At 32.6% G+C, this 15,834-nt stretch overlaps 1 protein-coding gene across 2 annotated transcripts; it reads right to left on the bottom strand.

Moving 5' to 3' along the window:
* Positions 1-7,638: 7,638 nt before the first annotated feature.
* Positions 7,639-15,507, bottom strand: LOC120086830 (gamma aminobutyrate transaminase 1, mitochondrial-like). Of its 2 annotated transcripts, XR_005484343.1 has the most exons (20): positions 15,255-15,507; positions 14,316-14,437; positions 14,064-14,148; positions 13,839-13,911; positions 13,235-13,332; positions 12,940-13,032; positions 12,503-12,576; positions 12,371-12,409; positions 12,206-12,294; positions 12,045-12,121; positions 11,879-11,953; positions 11,397-11,444; positions 11,219-11,302; positions 11,036-11,123; positions 10,872-10,950; positions 10,482-10,572; positions 10,322-10,400; positions 9,936-10,051; positions 9,633-9,849; positions 7,639-8,156 (listed from the first exon to the last, which is right to left on the bottom strand). XR_005484343.1 is itself a non-coding variant. In XM_039043639.1 (19 exons), the coding sequence occupies exons 1-19, from the start codon at positions 15,294-15,296 to the stop codon at positions 9,778-9,780; spliced, it is 1,524 nt and encodes a 507-aa protein (XP_038899567.1). In that variant the 5' UTR covers positions 15,297-15,507; the 3' UTR covers positions 9,590-9,777. The 2 variants fall into 2 exon arrangements, 1 of the variants encoding a protein (XP_038899567.1); XM_039043639.1 differs by lacking the exon at positions 7,639-8,156 and having other exon boundaries at positions 9,590-9,849.
* Positions 15,508-15,834: the final 327 nt, after the last annotated feature.

Raw genomic sequence — 15,834 nt, 5'->3', positions numbered from 1 at the left:
TAATCTTGAATTGGCGTGAGGATTGGTCATCAAAGTCAAACGTTCTTTTCGCCTCCAGCAACGCACTCAATGGTCGCACAATCTTTGAAAAGTCCTTCACAAAACGTCAATAAAAGCCTGCATTTCCTAAGAAGCTCCTGACAGCCTTCACATTTGTTGGAGGTGGAAGCTTTTCAACGCCTCAATCTTCGCCTTATCCACCTTCAGCCCGTCCTTGAAGACTTTTGCCGAACACAATACCTTCCTGCACCATGAAGTGGCATTTCTCCTAGTTCAACACAAGGTTCTTCTTTTTCACATCTTCTCAGTATCTTCTCTAGATTATTGAGACAAACTTCATATGTTTGCCTGTACACCGATAAGTCGTCCATGAAAATTTCTACGAAATTTTAAGATACTCAGAAAAGATGGCCATCAATACACCGATAATTATGTTTAATTTTAATTAAACGGAATAGGAGATTTTTATATTTAAATATGATTTAAATATATAAAGATGGATATGTGTTAAAATTAATTTAATATTTGATATTAAATTAATTAAGTTTTATTTAATAATTAATTTATGAAATTAATTAGATTTTCATTTTTAAAATAAAAAATAGATTTATAAAATCAAATTTTGATTTTTAGATAAAATTGGAAAAATTGGGAAACAAAAAACACAAAATGGAAAAGTGGATCCATCTTTGAACTAGCTCACACATATTGCAATATCTTAGTCTTGTCTTCTCCAAGCATGAGCTACAACTCATGCAACTCTTCTATTTGCATGTTGATCTGCAATATAATGAAGAGATTGGAGTGAAAATCAGGCATGCAATCTATAGAGTTTTTTAGAGAAAAACTGGTTTGAAGAATGGTTCTTCAACAAGGTTGCTGCAGTGAGCTTTTCTCTTTCATCCCTTGATTCAAGCTTGTTTTGAGTCCCACAACTCAATCTAGAGGCACCAAGAGAATAGTGGGGAAGATCTTGAGGTGGTCTACAACAAGATTTGAAGAAGATTGCAGCTGGAAAAGGAGCTTTGAAGAAGCTTACAAGAGGTATGTTTTGAAACCCATTTTTCTGCAGAAGCATACTTTATATTATGCCAAAATTAGTGAATTTGAGTGCTTAGATGATCCTTGTGCTTCTGCTGCTGTTGATACAATCCTACGATTTAAACATTCCAATTCAGTTTAGGGAACTATCGTTAAATTATATGCGATATAATTGACGTAATATATATAGTGTAATTATTAAATTAAACAAAATTGAAGAGTTGAAAATATTTAAATATGTTTTAAATATTACACATGAATAGGGATTCATGTTCAGAATTGGTGTTTATTAAATTTAATATTTATTAATTAAATTATTTAATTAATTATTTAAATTAATTATCAGAATTTATCGTATTTAAAATTGGTTTTGAGAAAATTTATTTAAATTAATTATTTGAATTAGTTTTAAATAAAATTAATTTTTTTAAAAAAAATTGTGAAATTCAAAAAATCAAGATAAATTAGGATGAGTGGGTGTTTCCAACTTTTTTTCACTTAAACACCACTCAGTCCACTAAATTAAAAATGATTTGGTGTCAATTTTTTATGCATGAATATCTTCTTTAAATAGAAGAAAATGTGGCTGAAAAATTCTTCATGCAATCTTGATTTTTTAAAGAAGAAATAGTTCTTCCAAAAACTTTACACCAAATCACTCTCAATCTTAAAATTCCCTTCAATTTCACCATAATTTGATTCACAATCCGTTCTAGGGTCGGAGGATAGTGAGAAAGATTCTAGTGATGGTCCACGACAAGGTCATAATCAGATTATTCAAGAGATTGCATCAATTTGGTGTATCTACAAAGATTGTATTCCGAAACCCTAATTTTTTATATGAACAAGTATGCTTAATCATCAAAATTAATGTAGTTACAATGCTTAAGATCCAAATTACTTCTATATGTACGTTGTTAACTCTTTCATGTTCGTTTTTTTGAAGTCCTACTCCTTTGAAGGACTTCTTTTGTAAGCCATTTTTAGAATCTTATTGAACCTTTCTCCTGTTGTCGAGTCAGTCTTTGATGTTCTTTGCAGGATTAAAATTCCTAACAAAGTTAGGTTCTTTGTTTGAAAAGTTTTCTTGGTCGTGTGAATATAATGGATAGGATTTTGAGAAATTTGTCTTCATTAATGGGCCCTTTTTGTTGTATCGTTTATCAGAAGGCAGAGGAAAACCTTCACCACCTTCTATGGATTGTCAATCGGGAGACATATTTGAATCGAGTTTTTCCAGGAATTTGATTTTGTGCTTGCACGTTAGAGGGATATTTGGTGAGTTTGATTTTGTGCTTACACGTTAGAGGGATATTTGGTTCGTAATCGAGGAGTTCCTCCTCCATCCACCTTTTAAAGAAAAATGCCACTTTCTTTGGTTTGCGGGAGCGTGTGCTTTATTGTGGAATCTTTGGCGTGAGAGAAACAATAGGGTGTTTAAGGGTATGGAGAGGGTCCCTTGGTGAGGTTTCATGTTTCTCTTTGGGCTTCGATTTTAAAGACTTTTTGTTATTACACTCTAGGCAACATCTTACCTAGTTGGAAACCATCTCTTTTTAGAGTCTTTGTGGGCTTTATTTTTTTTTGTATGCCCTTGTATTTCTTTCTTTTTTTTTCTCAATGAATGTTATTGTTTCTATTAAAAAATGACTAAGTCAAGGCCTAGTGCCGCTCTGATATCACTTGTTAGGGACAACCGACCTTCAAATAAATCTGCATTGGTATGATATTATCCACTTCGGGTATAAAACCCTCATGGTTTTAATTTTAGTTATGCGCAAAAGGTATATTCATTAGTGATAGTTGTCCCCCCATACCATCGCTCACTCTTATCTAGCCAATGTGGAACATTGATCACATTATCAACACCAAAATGTATGCATAATATATCAACCTACAATTTGGCATAAGATGCCACAAAAAGCTCTAAACCCCTTCATGACCTAATTTTTTAGTTATATATTACGCCCTACATTTCTGTTGGAATAGCTATATTTTGTATGTAAGATTATTTTCAAATAATTCATCCTTTATTGTTTTTATTTCCGATAAAAGGTTTCTCCTATATATAAAGACCCAAATTGCACCTATTCAATAGAAGAAAAAATAATTAATTTATTCCTCAAATTCCTAGATGGTATCAAAGTCATAAATTCAGTTATAATATATATAATATATATATATATATATATATATATATATATATATATATATATATAAATTTAAAAAAAAAAAAAAAAAAAAAAAAAAAAAAAAAAACTTAGCTACTATCTCCGCCAGAATCCTAGTCGCTGACTTCAAACGGCACAACCTACTTCCGGTTAAATCTTTGCGTTTGCACATTCGAACCCTAGCCACTCGTTCATGAGTTCTCTCTCACTGCCGTTAGTGTTACCAACATTACTCACAGCCGCTAGGTTCTCTATTCGCCGACTTCGATAGTGATTTACTCGTAGACAAGAAGATCTCAGTTTGTGGGTTCTCTTCCTCTCCAACTGCAGTCGTTGGTGGGTATCCACGTCATAGTTGAAGTAGACGTCCTGTCAGTGGAGAGTACGCTGTTGTCAGATCTGGTTTCACTGTCCGTGTCTTTTGTAATCGCTTCCATTTACAAAGGCTGTCATGACTAAGGTATTTGAGGGTTACCGACAAAATATGGATCTACTGGATAGGTCATAATTAATCAGGGACAAGTGGAAAATTTTGTATTGGACGCATGTTATGCCCTAATTTTTTTATTTATGTACTTATATATTAGTATGACTTGTATATTAGACCCCACTAGCTTTAGGACAAGTGGAAGATTGTTGCTTTAGGACAAGTGGAAGATTGTTGGGTTGATGTCCTAAATCTTATAGGGTCTTGTGGTTTTTAATTTTTATTTAGTTAATAAAATATGAGATGTTTTATTTGACATCTAGTAGCATTAAACTCACAAACCAATAAACTAATATCCAAGGTTATCATCTGTAGCTTAAACATGTATGTAGTGACATATTGTCTGTAGTAGATGGATGAGGTTGGATACCTTATCTTGGTGACACTACGAGTACGACCTGTTTTATAGATTTTATAATTGTTGTAAAGTGCTACAAATTATCTGATCCTGATTATTCATGAGGAGACATGTGAGCGGGGGTATTCTATACAAAGGATTTTGTATAAGACCGGACCACGAAATGACTAGTCTCATTATATAACGTCGTTCATAATTGAGACTTACATTTCATCAAGATGACCATAGGTGACATGACTTGAATCCTGAATGAGTCGTGAACTCCTGCCTATGAAGGCGATTCTTTGATTTGTGGATAAGAGTGACTAAATTTCCGACTCAATAGGCCTACCATTTTGGGGATTCATCTGATTGGGAAATTGGGAACACAACTACACAAGATGAAATTCACTCTTTCCCCAACGTCGGGAAAAATAGATAAATTACTCCCTTAAGGGCTGATTCGGGGGCTTGAACAATATGCCGCCATACCCTCTCCTGGCCCGAAAAGGGTTTGGTCATAGTTGGACTATTATTTATTATTCATTAGAGGGATCAGTGGTACTTAAGGAGTTAAATGTAACTATAGGGGCAAAACGGTAATTTTGACCTAGTTATACTTACGAGCAATTTGTGAAGGGTCATTGCATTGTTGACTGATTATATCCAATGGACATAGAAATATATCTGTTGTGCAAAGAATGTAGCTGTCAGTCTTTAGTGGAGATCCTCTCTGTAGCTTAACAGGGATTAAAATGAGAATCAATTTTTGATTAATTTGAATTTTTCAAATTAATTGGGGAAATTAATTATATGTGATATAATTAATTTTATTTTCATTATATATGATATAATTACTATAATATATATAATACATTATAATGTAAAATTTATTTGAGAGGAAATAAATATTTGAATATAATTCAAATATTAATTATGTGAATTGGATTCATATAACTAAGTTTAGTATAAATGAGATTTATATTAAATACTGTACATTAATGGGAGAATGAAAACTATAGATTATATTGTATTTGATACAATATTAAACTATAAGTTATATGTTATATTTGATATAATATATAGTTTAAAATATATTATATGACAAAGTGATTATCATATAAATATATATTATTATTTTATGAAATAAAAATTTTAATTATTTTTTTTTAAAAAATAATTTTGGGAAGGAGTTGTAGCTCCCTCCCCTTTTTCTCTCTACTACGTGAAAGCGGGAGCGGGTAGATTGTTGGTTACCATATTCTTCTTGCATTAAGTTTCACATAGAAGAAAATATAGACACACAGAAAAACAATCTCTGAGAAAAGATCTGAAGCTCTCACTCTCCTTCCTCTTAAAACTAAATTTCTCTTTCTTCCAAAATACCAAGAATCCACAACTCCTTGGCAGGGGAAGTTTTTGTGGTGGTGGCCAAAGATCTTCAAGGTAAGTCTCCTTATTCCTTTTCTTTATTCATATTTAGCATGTTGTAATTTTAATTTAATGCATAATGATTCTATTTTATTTATGTAAAATTCACATTCTGTAAAAATTAGGATTTAGGAATGATCCCCACTTCCGCTGTGAACCTGCACTGACTTCTTCAATTGGTATCAGAACGGGATTTTTTTTGCCCAAAATTTTCCATTTTTAGAATGAATTTTACAGTTTCATGATGGGATTTCTTCCATTATGTATTGAATTCATAGTTGATGAATAAATGGAATGTATTGTTTACAATTATGGATGTTTTTGAGATTGGTCGCAACTGTATAGTGCATTCTGGACAATAGCGTTGCAATGCTGCGATTAGGCGAATAGAACATTCTATCCGTAGCATTGCAACACTAGGTCACAATGTTGCAACACTGCAAGATGGAAAGAACAATCCGATTCGCGCCCGGTTCGATTTGTGGTTCGACTAATTTATGTCTGGTTCGGTTGGTTCGAGCGATTTATGGTCGATTCAGCCGTTGGGTGGTCGGTTTGTACGGTTCAAGGTCTGGTTCGCTTGTTTTGAACCAATCGACCATTTTTCTGTAATAGATAGTTACTTTTGATTAATTAAATTAATATAAATGTTATATTAATTTAATTAATTGTTTAGAAGTCCAATCTCTATCCAATAATTGTTTTTAAATTATGCATTTGATATATGATTTATTTTAAATTTTATATATGTCATATAGTGAATAAGCATACTGCTTTCTGTTCAAGAATCGGTAGCGGTTTTAAGGAAGACTAGATGCAAAATTGGAAAACAAATCACCAACTTCAACTGTTTCATGCCCTGGATCACACCATAGGTTATGTATTATTCATGCATCATTATATTATAAATGTTATAATATATAGTTGCATGATTTAATTGTTATAGCATGCTCATGCATCATATAATATAAGTGTTATAGAATATGTTTGCATGCATTAATAACATAGTCATGCATCATTTATATCAAGTGTTATAATATATAGTTGAATGTATGTATGGATGGATGTTATTAATTATTTCATTACCTTATTATATATGTGTTATACATGGTTAGTAATGAAATGGAATTGCATGAAGCATGACACTACCTTAGGTAATTTATAATTGTTATAATTTACTAAGTATGCCAATGAATGCAATTGTACTATTTTAATTTACTAAGCATGACAGATTGATTAATAAATTGGCTATGGAAGACATCTTCAAACCAGCTTCAGGGGTATTGGAATTTCTATATTTGTATATAAATATTGTTTTCACATATTTATCCTTTATTACTTTTATTCTTTCCATATTTGTAAAAGGTCTCTCCTATATAAGAAGATCAAAATCACACATATTCAATAAGAATAAAAGAATAATTTTATTCCTCAAATGTCTAGAATTCCACTTATGTGAAAGTATATTGTAATTTTGTTGTTTATATTTAATACGAGTATTTATTTTCCTACCTCATATACTAAGTTACATGTAAAAAATTGTAAAATATATGTGAAGATTTTATGTTGACACCTCAATTGAGTGTTAAAAATTTTAAAAAGTATGTGTACAATTAAAAGATTAAACAAAAAGTTAAGCAAAAAAAATCAAATGCATGATTCAAAAGTAAACCCTAAATTCTATTTTTCAAAACTCTCAACAACACATATATTTCTAAGGCAATCCATACTTTTTTAAAAAAAAATAGAGACAGGTAGATTTTTTGAATAAAAATATTTCCAAAAAAATAGTTTTGAGAAAAGTATAGGTCAAAAAAGGTTGTACAACATATCCCCGACTTCATAACTCAACTCAGCATCCAAAACACAAACATATAAACTACATAGATATGTGAACTTTAGATTTCATAACTCAACTTTGCGCTCCAAACAAGTTCTTAGGATATTTTGATAATGTTGATTGATGATTATATAAGTAAGAGGGCAAATTTCTTAAATTTCAAAAAGAGGGGCAAAATCGATTTTATTTATTTATTATTATTTTATTTTTTTTTTGGAACTTCTATACAATTATCCCTATTCCGCATCTAAAAAGGGATATTACGTTTAATTTTTTTTTTCTTTTTAATTAATCATTTGTTAACAACACAATTATCCATGCTATTTTAAACTTAGATAATTGTTAAAATAACAAAAAAAAAACCATTAACATAGCACCTTTTCTAGATTGTTTTAATGATTCGTCTCGATGTACCTCGATCAGAATCGAAACTATGACCTAAATAAGAACAGGGAAAAATTGCACAAATCAACCCTGAACTATGAGATTTGTTACGATTACACCCATAAACTTTTAGATTGATCAATTAACCCCAAAGTTTATTAAGTGTTGCAATCATGTCCTTGTGTTGGTTGATCTTCAATTAAAAGAAAAGGGGCAAAATTGTCCATTCACCAAATTTCCCTCTCTCGTAAAAAACCTTCTCCAACCCTATGCCCTCGAAAACCTGTCCATATCCGCCGCAAATCGAGCCGGCTAAGCATTTGTCACTCCCTCCTCTGCACCTATATAGTGAATCCTTCCTCTGTTCCACGTCGTTCTCGTTGATCTATTATCTCGCAGCTCCGCCAACACCGCTGACAGCCAGTGGAATCGAGTACCCTGTGTGAATGAACTGGAGAGACTAGCCTGAGAAGAAACGGTCGTTAAAGAATCCATATAAACTTAAATATAAAAAAGAAATTAATAACAATAATCCAATTTTCTTTTCTGTTTCTTTGCTCTTTTTCTCCCCCTTACTCGTTTAAACCTCTCTCTGGCTTTCATTTTCCCTTCTCTCGATCTCTTTCTCTTAGTTAATTACAAATTTCCATCAAATTTCTCTGGCCCTCCTCTCTTTCAAAGCCTATATATCAGTTGGTGAATGATTGTGTTCAAGGCCAAAGGAGCCATTTTCTGAGGAATTTCTTTGGATATCCATACCCAAAAAGAGAGATAAAAACCCCATTTGGTTCTTTTTTAAAAAAATTGATTCGTTTTGGATTTCTGGAGATATTATTGTATTGTTGATAGAAAGATACAAAATTGAGATTTGGTGAAAAGGAAAAAGAAAAAATAGAGAAAAAAATGAATTAGTTTCCATGTTTTTCATCTCATGGAAATTGAAAGCAGCAAAAGGAACAAAGAGCGGTAGAAGGGAAGAGTTTGTTTTGTTGGATTCTCGTAGTCTTAAACAACAACCGTCATGGAAAAAGACGAGTCCGATCTCTTATCCCTTTGTGTGAACGAGGGAAGAAGACTGAGTGAATGGACTAATTTGTCCTTTTCTAATTGAAGAAATATACTAACTCAAGGACATAATTGCAACACTTGATAAACTTCAGGGGATTAATTGATCGACTTAATACATAATTCAGGAGTGGATTAATTGATCGACTTAATACATAATTCAGGAGTGGTTTGTACAATGTTCCCTAAAAACTTAACTTCCTCACCGACAGAAAAGGAAGCTAAAAGATATGATAATTTCCCTCTGATTTTCTTTCGACGTCTGTGAGAGAATTTACCTCTTTTACCAGCATTGATTTCTTAATTTGGAATTTGGAGGGTTATCTGTATTGCTAATTCATACTAAGTAGCACTTTATCTTAAACAACAGACTTACAAACAATGCATAGACATCAAAAGTATATGTCCTTATCCTAATTGGAACATCAAACTTCAAATTAGTAACAAATTGATTAGATAATTCTTTATCGTTTTCCATAATTATTTCCTTTTTCTTACAGTTTGATAAACATAATTGCAGATTGCTTTTTCCAAAGTATGCATAAACATAAACATCTGAAACCAACACTTCTCATGTGTATTTCACTTCACCATGTCTGATAAGGATTCAATAACTCAAAAGGACTTGTATTATAAGAAATAGAACAATTTTACATTGAAATCCATATCAAGCTGCTTTTATAATTTATTCGACTATCTTAAAAATCTAAAGAATCACGTAGTTGACTGACATTTCTAAACAAACATCCAAGCCTTTCTGTAACTCAAATAATATATATATATATATATAATAATATAATATATATATATATATATATAATTATATATATATATTTTGGGGGTAGGGGAGGGGGGTTGTGGAGATTGCAGACGTACCACTCATGTCTTAAGACACAAGCTGATCAACGTTTCGCCACCATCAAGCATTTGGCCATCAGGGATAAGGACTTCTTTGTTCCTTGCGAGTATCTACTAAAAATGAGTAGATTCCTTCAGGCCATTCGTTGTGAACTATTTGGAGCTACCTCTGAGCCTTCAACTCCTTAACTCTCTCTTCCGTAGCCTTCAGTGCCTTCCCATAAATGCTGATTAACTGGAAACAAAAACAGTGGATCAAATTCCAACAAAAGATGTGGATCGAAACTCCTCAATCATGATATTATTAGCTTTCAGGGATACCTCATCAACTTCTTGAGGAGAGATGATAAATGGTGGTGACATCATTATAGTATCCCCTGCAACACGAACTAGCATACGATTTTTCTGACATTCGGCTCCAAAATATGCACCAACTCCTGTTTATATCAGGGCAAATAACAAGCCGTAAGTATAAGAATGTATGACCCTGCCAGATCAAGATTCAAGATCCACCAAATTCCTGAGTTTTTTTTATTTTGAGGTTAAGCTGATCCAAAATTAGCGAAGATTTAAGCTCATTTTAATTGATCCAAATTATCAAGATACTTTTTGTTTTCAAGACATTCAAGTTTGCCTCTGAGGAAGTTGTTTTCCAGATATAAGTCATTAACATGCATCACTAACAATGGGAATTACATAAAACATACCCCATTCAGGAGGGAATGGATCATTTGGTGATTTATTGTCTACGAACTCTGTGCCTAAGATCAAGCCAGTCCCCCGTATCTGCAAAATAATGGTTGTTGAAGATCTGAAGATGCCCCAAATTCACAAGTCAAACTTAATTAATTGAGCAACTCTCTTTACCTCTCCAACGATAGGGCTATCAGAGAAAGCTTTTAGGCCATCTTGAAATCTTGAGGAGATGCTATTTACTTTATCCACAATATTCCTTTCCCTACAATGAAATGAAATGAACTCAGCACTACTATGGCAATTTTAAATATATGCACTGCATCCTATATATGAGTTTGTATCATGAACAGTTGAATATATTCTCTATTTTAAATCACAATTTCATCCTTGACCAAGGACACCGATTGAATCAAATAGAAAGTAGGACCACCTTGATGAACTTTTAGTTTTCTTGTATCAAAAAATGATGGATCTTTGAAATGTTTGTCCACTTCTAAGGTTTTTCAGTCATTCTCAATCAATAGAAAGTAAAACTCAAAAATCCCAGGAGTAGGGACTTACTTGTAAATCTTGAGTGTTTCAATTGCAACAGCACATGCGACCGGGTGTCCAGAATAAGTAAATCCATGAGAAAAGGAACCTAGAAGTAATATTATTGAACAAAAAGAATAGGTGTGTCACTGGACTGGAAGATTATTAACTAGTTTCTTGAATAAGGAATATACCTAGCTTGTTGCTTTGAGAGTGAATCACATCAGAGATTTCGGGGCTTACAATAACAGCTCCAATAGGCATGTAACCTGAGGAAAGTGCCTGCAAAGTCCAATCCACTATCAAGCTCAAGAAAAACAATGAAAAGCCTAGACTAAATAAGATATCTGCTAAAATTGAATATGTTTGAACTTCACCTTTGCAAGGGATACAAGATCTGGTTTGATATTGTATTTATCACATCCAAACATTGTCCCTAGTCTTCCAAAGGCACATATGACCTATAAAAATGTTGAAAACAGATCCTGATTTATATTGAAATCATTACTGTAATCAAAGTGAGATGGTGAGACAAAAAATGTAATTAGCAAGTACCTCATCGGCGACAAAAAGTATATCATACTTCTTGACCACAGCTTGGATCTGCAACATAAATAAAAAAAAATACTTCAATCTTCTCTTCATATTTTCCTTATTAGTGTTATTAGAAAGAATTTATTCAAGTAATCGCCACAATTAGCCAATCCTCATAGTTTAGGTCAATGCAAGTGTTAATAAATTAACTCTTTCCTATATATTTTTGCAGTTTAAAGTTCTCTTCTTTCTTCTTTCTTTTTCGCTCCTTTTTTTCATTATTAATCAAAGAACAGGTTTATACTATTCTAATTTTGATATCTCACTTATCCTCCTTCAATATTATGTAATCATCTTATCTAGAAGGAAAATTAGAACAAATATAAACAGACCAAAAAAAAAATGATAACATAATATGAAAAAGAATTAAAGAATAGGCAGCTAAACAAGGAAAGTCTTACGGTTGCACACTTTTACTTAATCTTATTATACAAAGAGCTTACCTTTTCAAAATAAGTAGCTGGTGGAGGAATCACACCACCAGCCCCCATGACAGGTTCAGCTATGAACGCAGCAATCTGAAGTGGAAGAAAACCAGACACAGGAGAGAAAGAGTCAATTATGGTGTCATGTCATATGCTAATTTGAAGTACAGAATTCAAGTTTTACCGTTTCTGGTCCCTCCTTGATTATAAGGTCTTCTAAGTTTTTGGCTAATCTGGTTGAAAACTCTTCCTCTGTCTCACCTGACATGGATATTCTCAAGTTACTGGCTGAAAAAAAAAATCATAGAAAGTGAACTAAATGTATATCCAAGCATAGATAATAACCTGGAAGATGGTAACGCCAGTAATGTGGACAATCGGTGTGCAGAACGAATGGAGCTGGAATGTCAAACTTCTGGTGCAAAGCTGGAAGGCTGTAAAAAAATATATTTGACTGTCTGTTTCTTTTGACAAGAGATACAAGGAATATTTCCTTTTCATTTAACTTACCCAGTAAGACTAGCTGATATTAATGTTGAACCATGATACCTGTTGAATAGAAGAGTGCAATGAAAAGAAAATTAATTGAACAGAACAAAGGAAATGATACAAATCAACATTAGCCAAGCGATTGGAGCTTACGCCTTTGAGCGAGCAATGAACTTTTTCTTATTTGGTCTTCCAAGTGCATTGTTATAGTACCATACCAGCTTCACCTATTACAAAGCACAAAATGAATTAATTGGTTGCCTTTATTTCAGAGCTTTCAAAGGAAGGCTTTAACAGCTAATAAACCTTGATAGTAACGTTAGTTTAATAGTTTTTTCTTCCTTTATTTGTTCTATTTAATTCCTTGGGAAACAAAATTGAATCATGAGAAAAAGTTAGGGAGTAAAAGAAGATGATGAAGGTTTTTTCTAAATATACTAGAAATTTAGTGTACATAATTTAACTCCTCTTCGTAATTTAAACTCCTCAATATATTAGTCTGTTTTGAAAGTTATATATTTTTAAATTCTCACATAGATATTGTGACAGGACAGCCATAATATAGAAATTTTGTTTGGAGTACAAAGAACCTGAGTATCATTGGCTTCTGAACCACTGTTCACAAAAAATACTTTCCCCATTTTTCTAGCTGTAAACATTTCGAGCAGTTCCTTTGCCAGATCCTGTCATATATGAACAACAAAGAATCAAACTATTGAAAAGCTGAGTTTTTGTATTGACAAGAAAAGTCAAGAAAGTTTATGACTATAAAAGACGCCAAAGGAGATCTAGTAGCATGGTTCTAATAGAGTGGCAAAGTCAATGGTGAAGTCAGTTTTCTTATCGTAAAAAGAAAGCAAAAGAAGTTAAGGTTACATAGCATACCAAAGAAGGCCTCGTAGTACGATTCCAAAAGGAGTGGTAAAATGGCAAGATATTTAATTGTTTCGTTGCAGCTGCAACAAGTCGTGGTTCATTTCCCCCTAAAAATTCCAACATTGGTTAACTAACAAAAAAAACAAAGAATTCAGGGGGGGAAAGTTGGATCAAACTAAAATTTCAGTTCATTTTATGCCTAGGAATTCTTCAATCCTTTTACGTTTGCCAGATTTAAACTGAAGACTATCATTTGGAGAATTCGAAAGTAAAGAAACATGAGGTTTTCAAACTAATATACTCAATTTTCATCCTTCTATTATTATTTTTTTTTTATCCCCAAGAGTTCTAAAACACTCCAAATTATATTAGGAGTCTTGAATACTACATATCAGTGTAGTATTTATGTCCTAAACTCCCAACATAATCAAATGTATTATGGGGAACTATATTGAAGCTCAGCTTTAATATATCTAGAACAAGAGTTTCTATTAGTAGGCACATACTACATTTATTGTACCTAACCAAAGATAAACAATTAAATCAAATATTTTCTTAAAGAATCAGCACAACACATACAACCAGCAGGATAAAACAATGAGTTTTGTTGTACCTAAAGATGTGCACCATAGGCCGGCAAGAGAATCAAGGTACTTCCTTCCATCAATGTCATATATATATGAACCCTGTATCACCACGGAATCCAAAGTAGCATGAAAAAATAATAATAATAAAAGGTTCTTTTAATTAACCAAAAGAAAATGAACATATCTTCTCTTTTATTATTATCTATTGGGTTGTTAGAAATCATTATGCTTATGACATACATGAAGGATACCTCAGATCTTTCTATAATTAGTGGATTAACATCGGTGGTCTGCCATCCTGCAGTAAAAGGTGCAAGCATATCATGCCCCTTGAACCTGTAATTAAAGCATGTTTGTGGTCAATGAGAAACTCAACTGAATTTTAGTTCTATTGTAGACAAAGTGCAATCCAAGGAAGCATTGTTATCACAAATCATGCTTGAGGACACGAGGACAGAATAAATAATGGAAAGCCTAAAAAGTTAAAAGTTCACTCAATTTACCTTGAATCCTCCTTTTGTGCTGAAGCCTCTGTACTGTGTAAGCGGGACAAGAAAGGAGCCAAGATGCCATGTTCCTGTGAGGCTCTTCTAGAAGAAGTGACGGCTTTTCCTAAGATACCAAACTGCCCCCCCCCCAAAAAAAAAGGTCATATGTTTTATAGTTAAAAGAAAAGAAAGAGCCATCATAATTGAAAAACATTTGGATCATTCCAAGAATCAGGTTCTCAATCGGCATGGCTTATATCAAATGATAGATAATATAATATATTAAAATAAGGGGGAAAAGCAAAGTACTTTCACCTTTTTGAGGAAAAGCAAATTATGAAGTTTATATAAAAAGGGGCAACAATAAATAATGAATTTATGTCACCGGTTCAGTGTGATCACCTTTTAAATCTAGTAAAACAAGGTTTCCCTTGAACTCGTGATACAATATCAATTGATAGGATTTGGGGGCTGAAAATTTAGTTGCAAGTCAACACACGTCACTCAAACCACCAACTTCACAATCAACAAAATAATTAAGGGAAACAAATTGGTTTCCAACATTACTGTTCAAAGAGGCCTTTGATCTCGATTCCTCACAAGAAATCGGTAATCAGAAACTATGGATGTATTCGACATAAAAGCAGGGAACAACAAAGAAAACTAAAGAAAAGAAAAAAAACTGCCCAGGAAAGAAAAGGGGCAGTAGAAGAATAACCCCCCTCGATTTGGGGAAAAAAGCAAAAAAGACGGTAACCCTTTTTCAATCATGCTTTGATGATGCGTTTTCCCCCAATGAAGCACAAAGAAAATAATAACAACGATGATGATGATTCGATCAGAGAAGGAAAAGTAAAGCGTCACCATGAAAAATCAAAAAGGAAACAGTGAATAGAGAAAAAACGAAAATCATGAGGAATAAAGGAAGAAGAATTGGGGGATTGATTTGTGTACCTGAGACCTGAGAGTGGAACGAAGGAGGTGATTAATGGCCATTGTAATCAGATGGATGCGAGGGAAGAAGAATGGAAGCTTCAAATGGGTGCAGAGAATCGGACGAGAGAGATGGGAATGGGAGGATGCTTTGATGCTTTGTCTTCGTCTTCCTCTTTAACTATATATAAAGATGAAATTTAACGAAGAATTTGGAAACGAATCAATTCACTGTTCATCATAGGTATCCTTATCCATGTTTTTTGTTCTCGAATTCTATTAGGAATGTGTTTTTTGACTTTTATAAATCGGTTTTCAAAAGTTACATATTTAAATAATTTTTAAAATGCAAGTTCCTATTAAATAAATAAATATTTTAAGACCTCTTTTCAAATATAAAAAAATGAATAAAAATATTTACAAAATTTAGCAAAATTTTAGAATTAAAAGTGATAGACGTCAATAAACTTCAATATGACATAGATAGACATTACTGGAATTTTGCTATATCTCGTAAATATTTCAAGAGTTTTACAGTTTGAAATAATTTCATTTTTTTTAATTCTGCTTTTGAAAATCTATATCTATTATCTATTTATTT

Source organism: Benincasa hispida, chromosome 1 (assembly GCF_009727055.1).
Source record: "Benincasa hispida cultivar B227 chromosome 1, ASM972705v1, whole genome shotgun sequence".
Classification (NCBI taxonomy): Eukaryota; Viridiplantae; Streptophyta; class Magnoliopsida; order Cucurbitales; family Cucurbitaceae; genus Benincasa; species Benincasa hispida.
Note: the sequence above shows the minus strand (reverse complement) of the source record. Positions and strands in the feature narration are given on the sequence as shown.